General features: G+C 37.5%; 1 protein-coding gene across 1 annotated transcript in view; it reads left to right on the forward strand.

The window, feature by feature from the left end:
* The window catches only part of Adam10 (ADAM metallopeptidase domain 10), a 111954-nt gene that overhangs the window by 75813 nt on the left and 20055 nt on the right, over positions 1-16086 (forward strand). Inside the window, exons 6-9 of the mRNA XM_032911186.1 lie at positions 1285-1437; positions 3440-3532; positions 5270-5453; positions 10832-10995. Of these exons, the coding sequence (XP_032767077.1) occupies positions 1285-1437; positions 3440-3532; positions 5270-5453; positions 10832-10995 (594 nt within the window). The remainder of the gene's footprint in view (positions 1-1284; positions 1438-3439; positions 3533-5269; positions 5454-10831; positions 10996-16086) is intronic.

Genomic DNA, 16086 nt, shown 5'->3' on the forward strand with positions numbered 1-16086 from the left:
TAAATCTGCTAGCTGATAACAATATAGTGAAGAACAAACACAACGTGGTTCCTCTTCAAAAATGTATATTCTAGTTGTTGATGAGTGAGGGACAGAAATTAAGCAAAAAATAATAACTGCAAGGTCCTACTGTGTAAGGAAGACAGGTGCATGGCTCTGAGAAGTTATATATATATATATATATATATATTGGCTGAACTAACAGTCTCTGTCTGAGAAAAGACACTAATGGTTCCAGAGAGAGCGCATAAGCGTGTATGAAGAATGGTGGGAGATAGGCAGGCTGTGTGCTGGGGAATCATAAAAGGCGTCTGCAGTTAGACCATAGAGAGTAAGTAGGCTTGGGTCATATAGACTCTTTTCTGAAAGCAACATGGAAAAAGAGTGTTTGGTTGGTAAATAAAGGCTGTGCAGTACTGATCTCTTAGAGCATATAAAGAATTGAGAGCTTTGTTTCTAGAGTAATAAGAACTCACTGAAATATATTATTCAGGTGAATAAAAACATTTTCATCTTTGCAAAGATGAGAGTGTGAAAACCAGTTCAAATTCCAGCTTTAGTGAAGTGGCTGAGCCAGAGAAAATGCCTTAGGGGATAAATTTGCTAAGACCAGGTCGTGGGTGGGAATGGAAAGATGATACTAAATTACTATGCATGGTTATTAAGACTTGCTTTACATTTAAATGAATGTGTTTTATACACTTTGAAAATGTTTAAAGATGAAGGAATTGTTTGTATGTTATCCATGTGGAGAATATTATATAGACAAAAGTATTGGTTTTAAGTAAATTCTAAATATTACAAAATGTAAGCGACGTGATATTTGTACATATTTATTGACTTGGTGCACGCGTAGTATATGATGATCAGAGTCCTCAGCATTTCCACTTCCTTAGGTGGAACTATTTGTGTGTGTGTGTGTGTGTTGTTTGTGTGTGTGTGTGTGTGTGTGTGTGTGTGTGTGTGTGTGTGTGTGTGTGTTCTTAATCTCTTTGGGAGTTTGTCATTGGCTGTAGTAGAACATAGTTGCCCTGCTGAGCCATAGAACACCAGAGCATGGTGGTCCTCCGTTTCTAGCTTTTGGTGTCCACTGGCCACCCCACACTCCTTACCTTTTTTCTTACTTCTAATGACCCTTTTATACTATGAGGTATTTTCTAGTGACTTTAGAACTACTTGGGGTATTGCATAGCTTTGTGATTTAAAATTGTTTAACATGTGTTCTTAACTATAAAACTATAATTATAAAACAAGCTAATTATCAGAAATGGCTCTGACATACAGGCACATTCAGAGGAGCATGCTGCTAGTATGGGTCCTGAGCTCCTGAGGAAAAAGCGCACAACTCTGGCTGAGAGAAATACTTGTCAGCTCTATATCCAGACAGATCACCTGTTCTTTAAATACTATGGAACACGAGAAGCTGTGATTGCTCAGGTACTAAAGTTACTCACCGTGTGATGCCTTTCTCCCATTATTTTGTTATGTAGTGTATTATTGTTTCAGTTGTGCCACAGGGAAGTCTGTAAACTTAGTGCAGAGGAGAGGGAAAGACCAGTTTAGATTCTGGGTTGGCAATCAGAAGAGAGATAAAGGAAACAATTTTTAAAGTTGTAAGTAACATTGAAACTTAGTGTTTTGGACTTGGGCCTAGTGACTTGTGTGGTGAACAAGTATGAAACTTTGAAAACTGTTCCATTTTTCATTTGGATTTTGCAAGAGAAAACAGGAATTTTTTAAATTAGAAGTATATAATTTCTGCTTTGTGTCTCATTGTACTTAGCATTTTCCAAGTAAAATTATTATTTATATTTGTCCCCCACCTTCCCTGCTGAGAACAAGTTCTTTGAGGCCTAGAATGGTTTGAACTCAACTTTATTCTGAGGCTGTCCTGGAAGTCATGGTAATCCTTCTGTTTCAGCCTCCTAAGAGTGCTGGGATTACAGGTTTGCTCTACCTGTATGAAAATCTTTATGAAAATAAAATATTTTAGGGTTCCCTTTAAAATGTCTTTTTATGTTGAAGAACCTAGGGAAAGTTGTTAAATGTATTTTTGACCAAGGATTTGAGCTTGAGAAGAAGGAAGTGCTGTGGTGTAGATGATGATTATGTTCTGGTGGTAGGTATAGACATTTTAAGAAATGTGAGAAATAGAAAGGATTGAGTAAGCTGTAATTTGGGGATAATGGAGAGCAGTGAGCATATTTAAAGGGCAGGGAAGAGCCTTGAAGAGAGACAGTATAATAGAGGCACATGGGTAATGTTAAATAGCCACAGTGTCTTTTGAAGAGAAAGTGTTCTTGGACATTCATTAAGGAGTAGGGTAGCCCTAAGTTACCCTTTAAGGAGGAGTCACATCTGAGAAGGAGATAGGAAGTTTAGAGGGAAAGAAGAAAGCTAAAGGTACAGAGGGAGGGACTCCAAGTAAAGCAGGGGATGTAATCATGCCTGCAGAAATGTCTGAATTACCACAGATGGGCGTGGAGCAGAAACAGTGGGGAAACTGGGCTAAGCCTTGGGAGCAGCTGAGGCCAGGCACGTGAGTTCAGGATGGACCCTTCAGCACTGCTGTCCTACTCCTTGGAGTGTTTGTCAGTGTAGGCTGCTTTTGAAATATTCTCATTAATGCTACTTCTTGACCGACTTCTGTGTCTTCTCAACAAGTTTTGAAGTCACACATACATATTTCCACCTAGGTGGAAGTCAGTGTGTTCTTTTGTAGATGAAGTTGGAAGGTCGCATGTAAAGTGGTTAGAGCCAATGCTTAGTTGGAAGTCAGCTAAGTAAACAAAAACCTCTTGTGTTCTTTCACTAAGTTTATTTCCTTTTAGAATTTAAATAGATATAACCATTTTTATTTTATATTCAGATTATCTCCTTTCTGTATACTTCATCACAGTAAAACTCTATTAATTTATAGAGACCTTCTCTATTTCATTTATTAGTTTATCTCTGACCTTTGAAACAGTGCCTAGTTGTAGAAAGTAATCAGAGTTTTTGGAATTCGTGTCAGTGCAGCAACAGAAGGACTATTGTTGAGGATGGAATGCATGCCCCGAGACTGATAGATCTTTGTAGAAGGTGTTTGAGTCTTAAGGACTAATAAAGACATTCCAGGCATTAAGGTCAGCAGTGTGTGAAAAGCAGAGGAATGGGACTCTGCAAGCTGGATTGATGAAGTTTTTAATAGGGCTGATGTAGGGTATACTTTCTGATTGATTCATCAGTTGATTGATTAGCCAGAGCCTGAGAAAGACAAGAGTATCCATTCTCTGCCCTAGCTCACTCATCTTTTATGAATATTCAACATATGGCGTACATATTTTAAAATTTAAATGTGCAGCATAAATGACTCTTGATGTTACAAAGAGAAATTAATAGTTTTTTTCATATTTTAGCATTGCCCCTAAAATATTTTGTTCTCTATTTTAATTACTAGATATCCAGTCATGTTAAAGCAATTGATACAATTTACCAGACTACAGACTTCTCCGGAATCCGTAACATCAGCTTTATGGTGAAACGCATAAGAGTAAGGAACTTTATTAAAGACATTTTAAAAAGTGTTAAGGGGGCTGGGTCAACAGTTAAAGGCACTCATGTTCTTCCAAAGGACTTGGGTTTGGTTAACACTCACATGGTGGCTCACAACAGTCTGTAACTCCTGTTCCAGAGGATCTAATGCCCTTTTCTGGTCCCCATGGACACTTGCATGCTTGCAATTTATTTACATACATGAAGGCAAAACACACATAAAATAAAAATGATTAAATCTTAAGGTTAAAAAATTAGTAAAGATCAAGTTAACATAAAAGAAAGAAAATACTTGCTTTTTACTTTATCTTTAGAGCAGAGAGAGGCTAATCTCTGAAGCTCATTGGCTAGGCTTGCTAGCTAATTTAATGAGCCCCAGGTTTAAGGAGCATCCGTGTCTCAAAAATGAAGTGGAGATTATTAAAGGAAGACACCAGGGTCAACCTTTGACCTCCATACAAACATGCTTGCATTCAATGCATATAACACATGAGCATATACACATACCACTACAAGAATCAAATCAACCAGGCCTTAATTGTGACTACAGTCAAGGTAAAACAGTATTGGTTTTTTGTCTGATACTCATTGTTCTCCCCCTGCCCCCAGAACACATTACTAGTTTCTTAAGGTTTGCTTTGTGTATATTGTTTTGGGTGTCCCCTACTTGTTATTCTAGGGCTAAGGAAATAAATACAGTGCTTAAATAAAATTAAAATTTGGAGAAACACTTACTGTTATAATCTTGAAACTTCACAGCTTAGAATGTTATATATCAGATTTGAGAAGTCCTCCAAGAAAGAAAGCTCAAAATTTGACCATGAAATCCTTTTTTGTGGTAAAATCACTTGTAACTCTCAAAACTGTTGAACTACAGGGTACTGGTTGCAATTTCTTGACATTTCTGTTATAATGGCTATAACTAAAAACTGAACCTAAATTTTAGCTACATTAAAAACAGGTAGTTAATATTTAAGTAGTATTGCTTTAAATGAAAATTACAATCTCAGTTACAATCTTTGAAGCTGTCATATTTTTTATTGATACAAATGTCTTCAGAGTACCAATCATTTACTAAACTCTATGTTTCTCCCAAAGCTGTAAAAGTCTGTTGTTAACTGTTCTTCAGATTATAAAGGAGGGACTAAGCCAAGTATCAGATAAAAGATCTGCAGTAACTTAGCTTAAACAGTACGAGAAGGGAGGTGAAAGTAGAATTCAGAATTCTTGTGTATATCCAAGAAAACAATGGATCAAATAGTTAGTTAGGGTTAACTTACCTGCTGTCTAGGCAAGAGGACCAGGAGAATCTGGTAAACCGAGCTTTGCATTCATACCTAGTTCTGGTTGTAAGCTGATGGTGAGGTTTTATGTCTTTGCACTGGTCCCATTCTTAGAGCTCCCATAAAGCCTGCTCCGGCACCTCCTTTATCAGAACTGGTAGAGGCACAGTGTCTTCTACATGCTCCTGCTCAGGAGTCTGGCATACCCTTGCTGAGACATTTAGTAGCATCAGCTCCACTCTTTCTGCCCTGCTCTCTTTTTGTTCTTTTTATCTGTGTGTTTATGGTTTCTACAGTCGGTTCAGGGCTGTGTGCAGGGAGAACATCTCTGGAACGCAGGAGAATGTTGTCCAGGTCTGTGGAGGGGCTGGGTAAAGAACAGGTGGCAATACTCATTTATTAATTTCCATTTATTAATTTATTTATTAATCATCCATTGTTTTTGATTTTAGATCAATACAACATCTGATGAAAAAGATCCTACAAATCCTTTCCGTTTCCCTAATATTGGTGTGGAGAAGTTCCTGGAGTTGAATTCTGAGCAGAATCATGATGACTACTGCTTGGCCTATGTCTTCACGGACCGGGATTTTGATGATGGTGTTCTTGGTCTGGCATGGGTTGGAGCACCTTCAGGTAGATTGTGTAACAATGTCTTAATACTTGAAAGAAAAAGCAAGTTTGGGGGGAAGATTGAGTTTTACTAAGTATAGGAGAAAACAATGCCTGTACAGAAATTTATTCATATAACCTGGGTTAAGACTAGATGCATAACGTAAAGCAAATGGCAGAATAGATGAAGCAGCCTTTTATTTTGAAAGGAATCTAAGAGTTGGCCTGTGGTGCACACACCAACAATCTCGGCTCTCATGCTGAGTCAGGAGGTAAGGTAAATTTAAAGCCATCCTGGACTGTGTATAGGGAGACACTATCTCAAGTAACTAAGCAAATAAATAAGTAAAAGTTTAAAAAGAAAAGAGAAGTTTGGGAAGTACCTTGATTTTGGGATTTCCAGAAGCTAACACTTTTGTGGGAAGAAGTAGTATGTGTGACACCATAAAAGGGAAACCTAAGTTTTCCCACAAAAGCTAAATGCTAAATTCTACTCTATTCCCCTGCCTGCTCCTTGGAATGGAGCCTGAAAGTCAAGAGGGGAAAATAGTTTTTGCTTTGTCAAAAGAGGTAAAAAAACAACAAACAACAACAACAACAACAACAACAACAACAACAATATTCTTATGTTCTGCAGTGAGAGAAAGAAACTCTGGCCAGGAGCAGCAGGGAGAAAGAAAGAAAACATATCTTCATTTGCTTTCCTCTGGCCTTTATTTTAACAGCAAAGATGTACTACCTGGAAGGCAATCTAGGCAGCAGCATAAGTGCCACACAGCTCTGTGGGCATCATCTAAGCTCACTGTGGGGATGGTATCCAACACTGAGAAGGCTGAGATGAGCCGTCCCCTTCCCATTACAGTGGGTTTGAGGGAACTGTTGGCAGATTCAGATCAGTCACTGAAAGATAGGTAGAAGGGAGCTCAGATTCTTTGGATATGAGTGTGGCTGTGTGGAGTGTGAGTTGTGCATAAACTTTGGAGTCATAAGCAATGATTTCTCATCTGATGCCTCATTTCTATTCACAAATTGACCCTTCTTTACATGGTATAAAGCATATTTTTCTCATTGTTTGGTTTATTCTATGATTTATTCTATATATTCCATGTTTTTAAATAGTATATTTCATTTTACATTTCTTGCTTTTTTTAAAGAAGCCAATGGTAAATACCCATATTTTTATTTTCAAGGCTTTCCTTTTCTTTTTCCCCATGTCATAAAGTGCACTTGACTGCTGTGTCTCTTAGGTACAGATGTCTGCCATGGACTGCTTCTCTTACCTGGTGCTATTTCAGTCTGTCTGTGCCTAGTCCTCTTTTCATGCTTCTTGCATTGTTGCAAGTTGTTCAGCTCTCTTCTTCCCAGGATGTTTCAGGTTTTATAAATTCTCTTCTCTTTTCCCTGAAATAGCTGAACATTTTTCCCCACAAGATTAATGATTCCCTTTTACTATTGACCAGTGAGTATTATAAAAGCTTAGGTATTTCTTTGGATCTCCCTTGCATATGTTCTAGATATTCTTGGGTAAGTAAATGGTTCTCATCCTGGGGAACATAGCTAGCAGTGCCTGCCTTGCCCGGGACCTGTGAGAAATGTTATGGTTCATAGGCTCCACCTTTGAATCAGTAACTTTTGTTATGCATCTCAGCAGTCTTTGAACAAGCCTACCAAATGACATTGCAGCTCACTAAAGTGTGAGACCAAGAACCACCAAAACTATTTATGCCTCTGATGTTCACTCACCAAATACCCCCCGAGCAAGCACGACAGTTTCCAAAATGACTGCTACCATTTTGCATTTTCATTTACAGACTATTGTTCATCAAAAATGCCTGGAATCCTGAGTCCTAGGATAGCCTTCGCCACCTATTAGAGCTTGTCTCTAAAACAAAGGAATGGGGGGAGGTGGATACTTTGGGAACTTGGCCAAACTTTATTGAAATCTTTAGAGGCCTTCATGTCTTTTATATACATAACTGCTTAATTTCCTTTTAAATTCATTTTTTTGTTCTTTAGAATAGTTTTTAGAGTTAAAGAAAAACGAAGCAGATGCTATGGAGAGTCCCCTCTCCCCACTGGTTTTGAAGAACACTGTTTGGCTGGATTCTAGGATATCTTGTGATTTTATGATCAAATGAGGCTGTGGGCTTAGGGACACAGCTTGTATGTCTAGATTTTGGGATATTTGAACCATTACTTTGTGCTTTGTGATGCTGCTCATCTTGTTAACATGGTGCTGGGTAGAGTTTTAGGTTGAAAACAGTGTGACTTGTGGGCTCCTTTTTTTTTTTTTGTTAGATTCTATGTATGAGAGAAGCAGGACTCTACTTTAGCCTATCATGAGCAAAGAGAGATTGAGCAGTGAGAATGGAAAATATATGACTTTTTTTCCCAACCTTTATCCTCACTTCCCCCTTCTCTGTTCTTTTTCTTTCTGTGTTAGTAACTTTTTATTTCAGTTGTGAAATGTACTCTAACTTGACTGTTAAATTTCCAACTCTGGGTCTTAGAAGGTTTTTTCCAAAAGCTGTTTTAGAGAGTATAGACAGAGAGATTAGAGGTCAGAGTGAAGGAAAGGAGTCTTTTCTCTCTTGACTCAGTTGCCTTAATACAGGGTTGTGCCTTGAAATAACACTAGCAGCTTTGTCCTCGGTACTGAGCTAATTTTGAGTTTGATAAACACTTTCTTTTATAAAGGATGTTACGTATGTAATCTGCTTGATTATTCCAGGGTAATGGTTTCTGCTCCCCAGTAGATTTTATATTTAATTGATTGCATTTCCTTCTTTCTTAAGAGAAGAAGGTGAACACGGGAACTGTGTTATACTTCAGCATTACCGGGTGGAGTCATTGGTAAAGCTCTGTGGGAATAGTAGTGGCACTAAGAGCCCTGAGCTCTTACCTGCTTTTTTAAAATACATTCCAGTAAATTACTTTGCATCAGATAATTTGTGTTATAATTTTTCTTCTCTCCTTCCTTTGAGACTCCATCTTTCTGCTTTTAAGTCTTAATTATGTTTGCTTTTATCTTGTTCATTTTAGATAACACTTTAGCTGACTTATTGAGTTTATAGTCTTTTAATATTTCTTAATCTTTCATTTTTTGGTTTAATTAATCTTCATTAATTCTTATCCTGTTTTATAATTTGCCTTAAATTTAATTCATTAAATTCTGAAGTTACTTTACTATTCAAAAATATGGTAGATATTTTGTTATGGTGTGGTTAATTATCACAAAATATGTATGTAGATTATTTATGGTTGTCTTTTTTGCTGACCCAATTGATGCAGGAAAATCAATGAGGGTTGAAGTATCTTTAATAGTAACTTTCTGGCCTTTATGTCTTTTGCTGTTTTGTTTTTGAATAATCTCTTCTTTTACTTTTGTGTTGGAATTAGGACACCATGTATACTAAAGATTCTCTAGTTTTCTTCTTTCTTAGTACTTTCCTTTATTTGAAATTTTTTTTTTAGGTGCCTTTGATCAAGAAAATCATATCTACCCGTTGAACTGAGTTTACCTGGAGATTCCCACTTAAAATTATGCTCTGCCTACAGTGGAGCCATCAGAAAAGAGTCTGGTTCTATTCAAAGATGCACAGGGGGTGTGGCCCAGTGGCAGGCACAGGCTTAGCATATACAAGGCCTAGTGTTTGATCAGTCCCAGTGAGAAAGTCAAAACAGAACACTCTACAGTGAAGAAACTATACAGTTTTCTTCAGTGGTAAACAGATAACCTGTTATCATTTTGATTGTCATCATGATGATTTTATAACAAAGTACATTTTGTTTTGAGTAAAAGGGCTCACTCTAGACAGGTAAGCTTGACTTTGTGTTGAGCTTGGGGCTTTCTTGTTACAGGTTCCCAAGCATTAGTTCTAGGGTTACAGAAAGTCTAGGTTAGATAGCCATCAACTTCATTCAGTTTCATTTCATTTGCTGAACCTCTTTAACACACTCTGAAATATATTTCTCTGGCTTGTTCAGGTATGTTCGGACCTGTATTAACCAGTCTCAGTGTTAATCAGTTTCACTTCTCATTAATCACAAGTTTGTTTCTCTAATAACTCTGCAGCAAACGCTGGCATGCTGTAGTTACTGAGCTCGAGTTACAGTCAGCTTACTGAGTCGTCCTGTCACTGACTTTCTGGTGTATCAAAACTAGTTGCAGTATCTAAAATTAAATAAATTTTAAATTTATTTAAATAAATTTATTTAAATTTTAAATAAATTTAAAATTAATTAAAAGAATTGGGAGTCTGAGATCAAGAAGATGGCAAATGCGGGGAAGTGAGCACAGGTGGACCCTCTCAGACACAAGACAAACACAAGGAGAGGTCACTCTTGTCAGTGCAGGGATCGATGAGCTGGTTGAGTTGATTTTCTTATTGTCTCTTATTAATTTTGTGTAACTGCCTTTGGCTGGGAAAATGTTATCATTTTGATCTTGAACTCCAAAGTTCTTTTTAATGAAAAGACAAACTACAAAATAGGTTACTATGCTTACTTCAAGTAATTTTTTTTTAATTCTGTAGTTTATTTTTTTATAGTCCGGTCTTTATCCTCCTCCTGTTCCACCCTTTGACTGTTCCTCATCCCCTACTTCCTCCCCTGTCTCCAAGAGGATGCCCTGCCACACTCCCACCCTAGCAGACCTCCCCACTCCCTGTGACTTCAGTAATGTCTTTTAAATTTTGAAAATGATTTCAGGGCACATCAAAATCATAATTCAGGTTTTTTTTGTTTTGTTTTGTTTTGTTTTAAGTTTCACAGCTGCTGAAGAGTTGTGTGAATAGTGCAGTGAACACCAGGCCAACCAGATACTCATATTCTCCCATATTTGCTTTCCTGTTCTTTTTTCTTCCCACCTTCTCTCCACCCTTCTTTTTTCCTGTCTTTAGTCCTTCAATCCATGTCACTTCGTGTCTCCCTGACAGATGAGTGATACAGTACATTCCAGGACTGTGGGCACGTGATGATGCCCATCAAACTCTGTAGAAGTTTCCTTTGCAGAATGTAAAACATTGAGGATATTTTAACTTAAATTTAATTTGTAAGTTCTCCCTTTAAAAGATGAAGGACTTACCCAAGTTTAAAGGAAATAGAAATGTTTTGCTATGTTAATGGCCAAAAAAATTGACTTTTTGATGCTAAAAAATATGTAAAGATTGTGTACTAAATCCTGGGGTTTCTTTACAGGGACCATTAATGTTTTAAATGATTTTAAGATCTTGAACTAATTGGAGTATTTGAATCATTTAGGTACATTTAGTCATTGAATCGAAAAATATAAATGTTTAAGTTCCATGTAATGATTTTAATTACTGTTTGCATGTTTTGGGTACGGGAATAGATAACTAATTTAGTTTCTTTTATTATTATTATTTTAAAATCTGAATTAGGAAGCTCTGGAGGAATATGTGAGAAAAGCAAGTTATATTCAGATGGCAAGAAGAAGTCATTGAACACGGGCATCATTACTGTTCAAAACTATGGCTCTCACGTGCCTCCCAAAGTCTCTCATATTACTTTTGCTCATGAAGTTGGACATAACTTTGGATCCCCAGTGAGTACTGCCTAATTATTAAAAATTTAAAAGCAATTAGCTTGACTTTTATCTTCAGCGATACTTTGCACATATGAGTGTGGAGTGTTAGTATGCCAGCACATGTGATGTAACTGACCATACTGGAAGTAAGGAGAATTCTGTGAAAGCCCAGAATCTTATTTAGCTTCTTTCTGGGAGGGTAGTTTTGAGATACAGTCTCGTGGAGCCTAGGCAGTCTTGAGTTCCTGACCCTCCAATCCCTATCCCTGCTTCCCAAGTTCTAGGTGAATATCTGTATACCCCAACCGTGTCTCACTCAGTCTGGCTTGTTTATACAGAAGGTGATCTGTCTATATTTGCTGTTTATGAAACAGTTACCATCATATAATACACTTAAATATATTTTGAATGAGTCTCCTTTTAAGTAATCTTATAAATTGTGATAGCTTTTTGACTTTTGTTTCTATTAAAGCAATGTTGTGATTTACTTGAATTTTTTTTTACTATATAAATAGATTAATATTTTATACTTTCTTAACTCTGACACACAGAAGAAAGAATAGCATAGCAGGCCATGTTCTTTATTTTTCAGTTCTTCAAATCTTCAAATATGGAAAGTCATTCTTGGCTTAGGCTATGTAATAGCAGCTTGTGTGTAATGTGGGTTCATTTGCTGATCCCTGAGTTGGTTGGTAATTATCATGATTTTGCATTGTCTGCTTTTTGTGTTCCTTCCTTTTCTTTGTTAAGATGTTTAAATTTACAGGCTTTAGAAGAAAGGCTGCATATGAAACCACATTGTGTTTATTACACTTATAGCAGCTGTCTTTGGTATTCTGCAATACTTGGGTTCATTCTAATGATTTTAAAGTGATCAAATAAACATCAATTCAACCCAGAAATAGAAACTAGTAAAAGATTTTATCTGCTTTTAATGGAGCTTATCAAGTATGTGTTTGGGAAAATTCTACTTGAAAACTATAAATTCATCTTACTTGAACCTTATTACTTTAAAACATGGAATGTTTATTATTTTAAGGATAATTTGTTGGCGTTGAGGGTATAGGTCAGTATAGAGTACATATGTAGCATACATGAAGCCTAGGGTTTAATCTCTAGTATCGAAATAAATAAACTAATAAAAACATTCATGAGTTTGTAGTTTAAAATCTTAAAAGGCACTTCTAAGTTTTCCAAATTTTAAAAATGTATCATCTCACACTTATGTTGTCTAAGTCTCCATCATAAATTGAGAGGCTGTTTTCAAAGGAGTTCTTGAAGGGTCAGAGATGAGCAGAGCGCTGACGCTGATGGTTAAGTTGCAATTTCAAGTGCAAGGAAACATACCTTCTTCACAAGCACTGTGCCCTTCTAATTCCCTCCCTCCTCCCTCCCCCGTGTGTCTCTCTCTCTCTCTCTCTCTCTCTCTCTCTCTCTCTCTCTCTCTCTCTCTCTCTCTCTCTCCTTATTTGCCTTTGGAGAGTGTAAACTTGGCTGTTCTGGAACTCTCTATGTAGACCAGGCTTATTCATGGCAATCCAACTGTTTCAACTTAAATGTTGGCCTTAAAGGTGAGTACCACCATACCTGGTTGGCCTGTCTTGTTTTAATGTTCATATAAATCATCCAGGGAACCCAAAATATTGATTCCTGGTGGGGGTGCATGTTTGTTTGTAAGCAGTCAGAAGCCACCATCAAGTTTCTTTCTCCATTGCACTCCCTCCATTGTTTCATAGTCTTTTTTTTTTTTTTTTTTTTTTTTTTAAAGGCAGGACAGCTCACTGAACCTAGAGCTCACCTTTTAGCTAGTCTGAGCAGTTGTCCTATAAACCTCTGAGATTTCTTCAACTGCCAGCATACTGCCTTGTTCACTAAGATGTAGGTTCTAGGGATCTAAACTCAAATCTGCAGACTTGGGTGGCAAGCGCTTTAACCTGCTGAGCCACATCTCCCCAGCCTCCTCACATCTAATCTTAGTCTTCTGACTGCCAACGATTGCATTTAGTAAATTAACATTATTGTATATCTTTTCTTTTCTTTCTTTTTTTTTTTTCAGAGCTGAGGACCGAACCCAGGGCCTTGTACTTGCTAGGCAAGCGCTCTACCACTGAGCTAAATCCCCAACCCCCATTATTGTATCTTATGTATTGCTTAATAGGTAATTTGGTTCTCATCCCTTGTCAACTTTGTTAACTTTTAATGCTTAACCACACTTTCTTTGTATATATTGTTAATTTTACCATACATATACATGGTAGATCCTGAGTCCGAATTTTTTTGAGTGATTTATGATAAGATAAACTGGAACCATGAATACCCAAACCTGTCCACTTTGACATTTCTGAAATCTTTCTTTCTCCATGCTTCCCTCTTCTTATGTCTCTGTGCCATATAATGTTACTTTCTCCAAGTGGTGTACATTCCTTTTTATATTCACTTTTCTTATCCCAAATATTTATTAAGCACTTTCTCCAAAAAAGCCATGCCCACTCCAACAAGGCTACACTTAATAGTGCCACTCCCCATGGGTGTATAGGGGACATTTTCTTTCAAACTACACCTTGACCCTTGTAGGTGTGTAGCCATATCAGAATGCAGAAATGAATTAAGTCCAACTTCCAAAGTCCCCATAGTCTATTATAATATCAGCACTTTTTAAAACTCCAAAGTCTCTTCTGAGACTCATGCAGTCTAACTGTAAGCCCTGTAAAATCAAAATGAAAATGCAGATCCCAGACTTCCAACATACAGTGGCACAGGATACATATTATTATGCTAAAATGGAGGAAAGAAAGCATAGTAAGGAAATACAGGAGCAAAGCCAGATGGAAAACCAGCTGGGCAAATTCCAGACTGTATCTCCATGTCTGATGTCAGAACATTCTTCAGATCTCCAACTCCTTTCACCTTTGTTGATTGCAACATACATTTTGCTCCTGGGCTGGTTCCACTTTCTGTCAGCAGCTTTCCTTGGCAGGTATCCCACACCTCTGGCACCTCAATATTTTGGGTCTCCAAAGCAATCTAGGCTTCACCTTCACAGCTCACACAATGGCTTCTCTGGGCTTCCATGCAGGAACACCCCTGACACATACTTGGCCTCAGTGGCTTTCCTTAGCTACAAAGGGGACTCCATAGACCTTTATTCTATCCTTGACTCTAAAGCCAGAACCACGTGGTTGAAGCTGCAAAGTTCTGCTGCTTGCAGGGGCTGGAACATGGTCCTCTTGTTCAGTTACGACTTATTAACTTCCTGTTTTCGATAGGTTCCTTCATTATCTAAGTTTGGCTGTCCTGAAACACTCTCTATTGACCAGATTGGCCTTAATTTAATTTCTTTTCATAAATTGGAATCTTAGCTGGGTGAAATCTTGCCCTGAGGTCTCCTCCCTTTATCCCATCCAATATCATCCTTCCCTTTAATATGATTACCTCCTTGAACACAGGATTTAGCTCCATTCCATTTCCCTGTACCCCTTTTCTCCTTGATCTGTACATTTTTTTGTTTTTCCTTGTTTAGTTTGCTTCTTTTCATTATACATCTTCATAAGACTGAACGCTAACAAACCACAGGACAGAATCAGTACTAGGCTGTTTTGAGATTTCCTCTGCCAATTCAAAATTAATCCAAAACTTCACTTTAGCCTCAGGCAAACTTTTCAGACAAGGTCAAAAAGCAGCCACAATCTTAGCCAAATTACCACAATAGTCTCTAGGCCACATATTAAAATTCTCTTCTGAAACTTCTTGAGCCAGGCCCCAACAGTTTAAATCACCCTCAGCACCACTGCCTTCCATCTTCCTACTAGGCTGGTCCATTAAGTCCCACTTAAAATGTTCAACTGCTTTTCTAATCCAAAGTCCCAAAGTCTACATTCCTCTAAACAGAAGCATGGTCACAGCAATATTCCAGTACTAACTTCTCTCTTAGTTAGGGTTTTATTGCTATGAAGGGACACCATGACTATGGTAACTCTTATAAAGAAAAAAAATTAATTGGGGCTAGCTTACACTTTCAAAGGTTAAATTCATTATCATCATGCCAGGACATATGGCAGCATGCAGGCAGACATGCTGGAGAAGGAGCTGAAAGTTCTAGATCTTGCTTCATAGGCAGCAGGAAATGAACTCCCCCTAGTGACATACTCTAACAAAGCTAGACCTCCTAATAGTGCCACTCCCTATGGGCCTATAAGGGCCATTTTCTTTCAAACCACTACAGGTTTCATCATTTATTTAGGCCTTGCCATAATTCAATACAAAGTATATATCCTGTGTCATCTCTCACCTCTCAAATCTGATGAATCTCCCGCTTCAACCTATCTTACCTTAAAATCTTTTTTTATATATTATTTTTAATATGTAAGGGTGTTTTGTCAGTATAAATGTCTAGGTACAACATGAATGTCTCAATCCTTAGAATAAAAGGTGTCAGAACCCTTGTGATTGGAATTTACAGATAGATGGTTGGTGAGCTCCATGTGGGTACTGGGAACTGAACATAGGTCTTCTTCAAGAAGCAACAAATGTCTTTGGTTGCTACCGTGGAATACTCTTTAGCTATTTAAAAACTTAGGCTCTTCAGTACTTCTTATACTGGTAAGCTGAGACATACATACATACATACATACATACATACATACATACATACATACATACATACATGCACGCACGCACACACCAGATCCCAGAGTTTATATTAGGATGTGATACAGCCAGTTATAATCATAGGAAATACACCAAACTGTCAATAGTTGTAAACAATTATAATTTCGTTTCATATGTTCTTAAATCTTTTTCTTACTTTTCTATGAATATTTGCTCCCTCCTTTCTCGCTTTGTTACCTTCTTCTTTTCTGTTTCTTCCTTTTTCTTTGATAGGTTCTTATTGGATAGCCTAGGCTAACCTCAAATTTGTGATCTCTCTGCCTCAGCCTTTTTTTTTCCCCCCTTGGAGCTGAGGACCGAACCCAGGGCCTTGCACTTGCTAGGCAAGCTCTCTACCACTGAGCTAAATCCCCAACCCCTGCCTCAGCCTCTTTAATGCTAAGATTACAGACTGTTCCACCAAATGTATCTTATATTATGAATTTACAAAGTAGTTTTTGT

Source organism: Rattus rattus, chromosome 8, assembly GCF_011064425.1.
Source record: "Rattus rattus isolate New Zealand chromosome 8, Rrattus_CSIRO_v1, whole genome shotgun sequence".
NCBI lineage: Eukaryota > Metazoa > Chordata > Mammalia > Rodentia > Muridae > Rattus > Rattus rattus.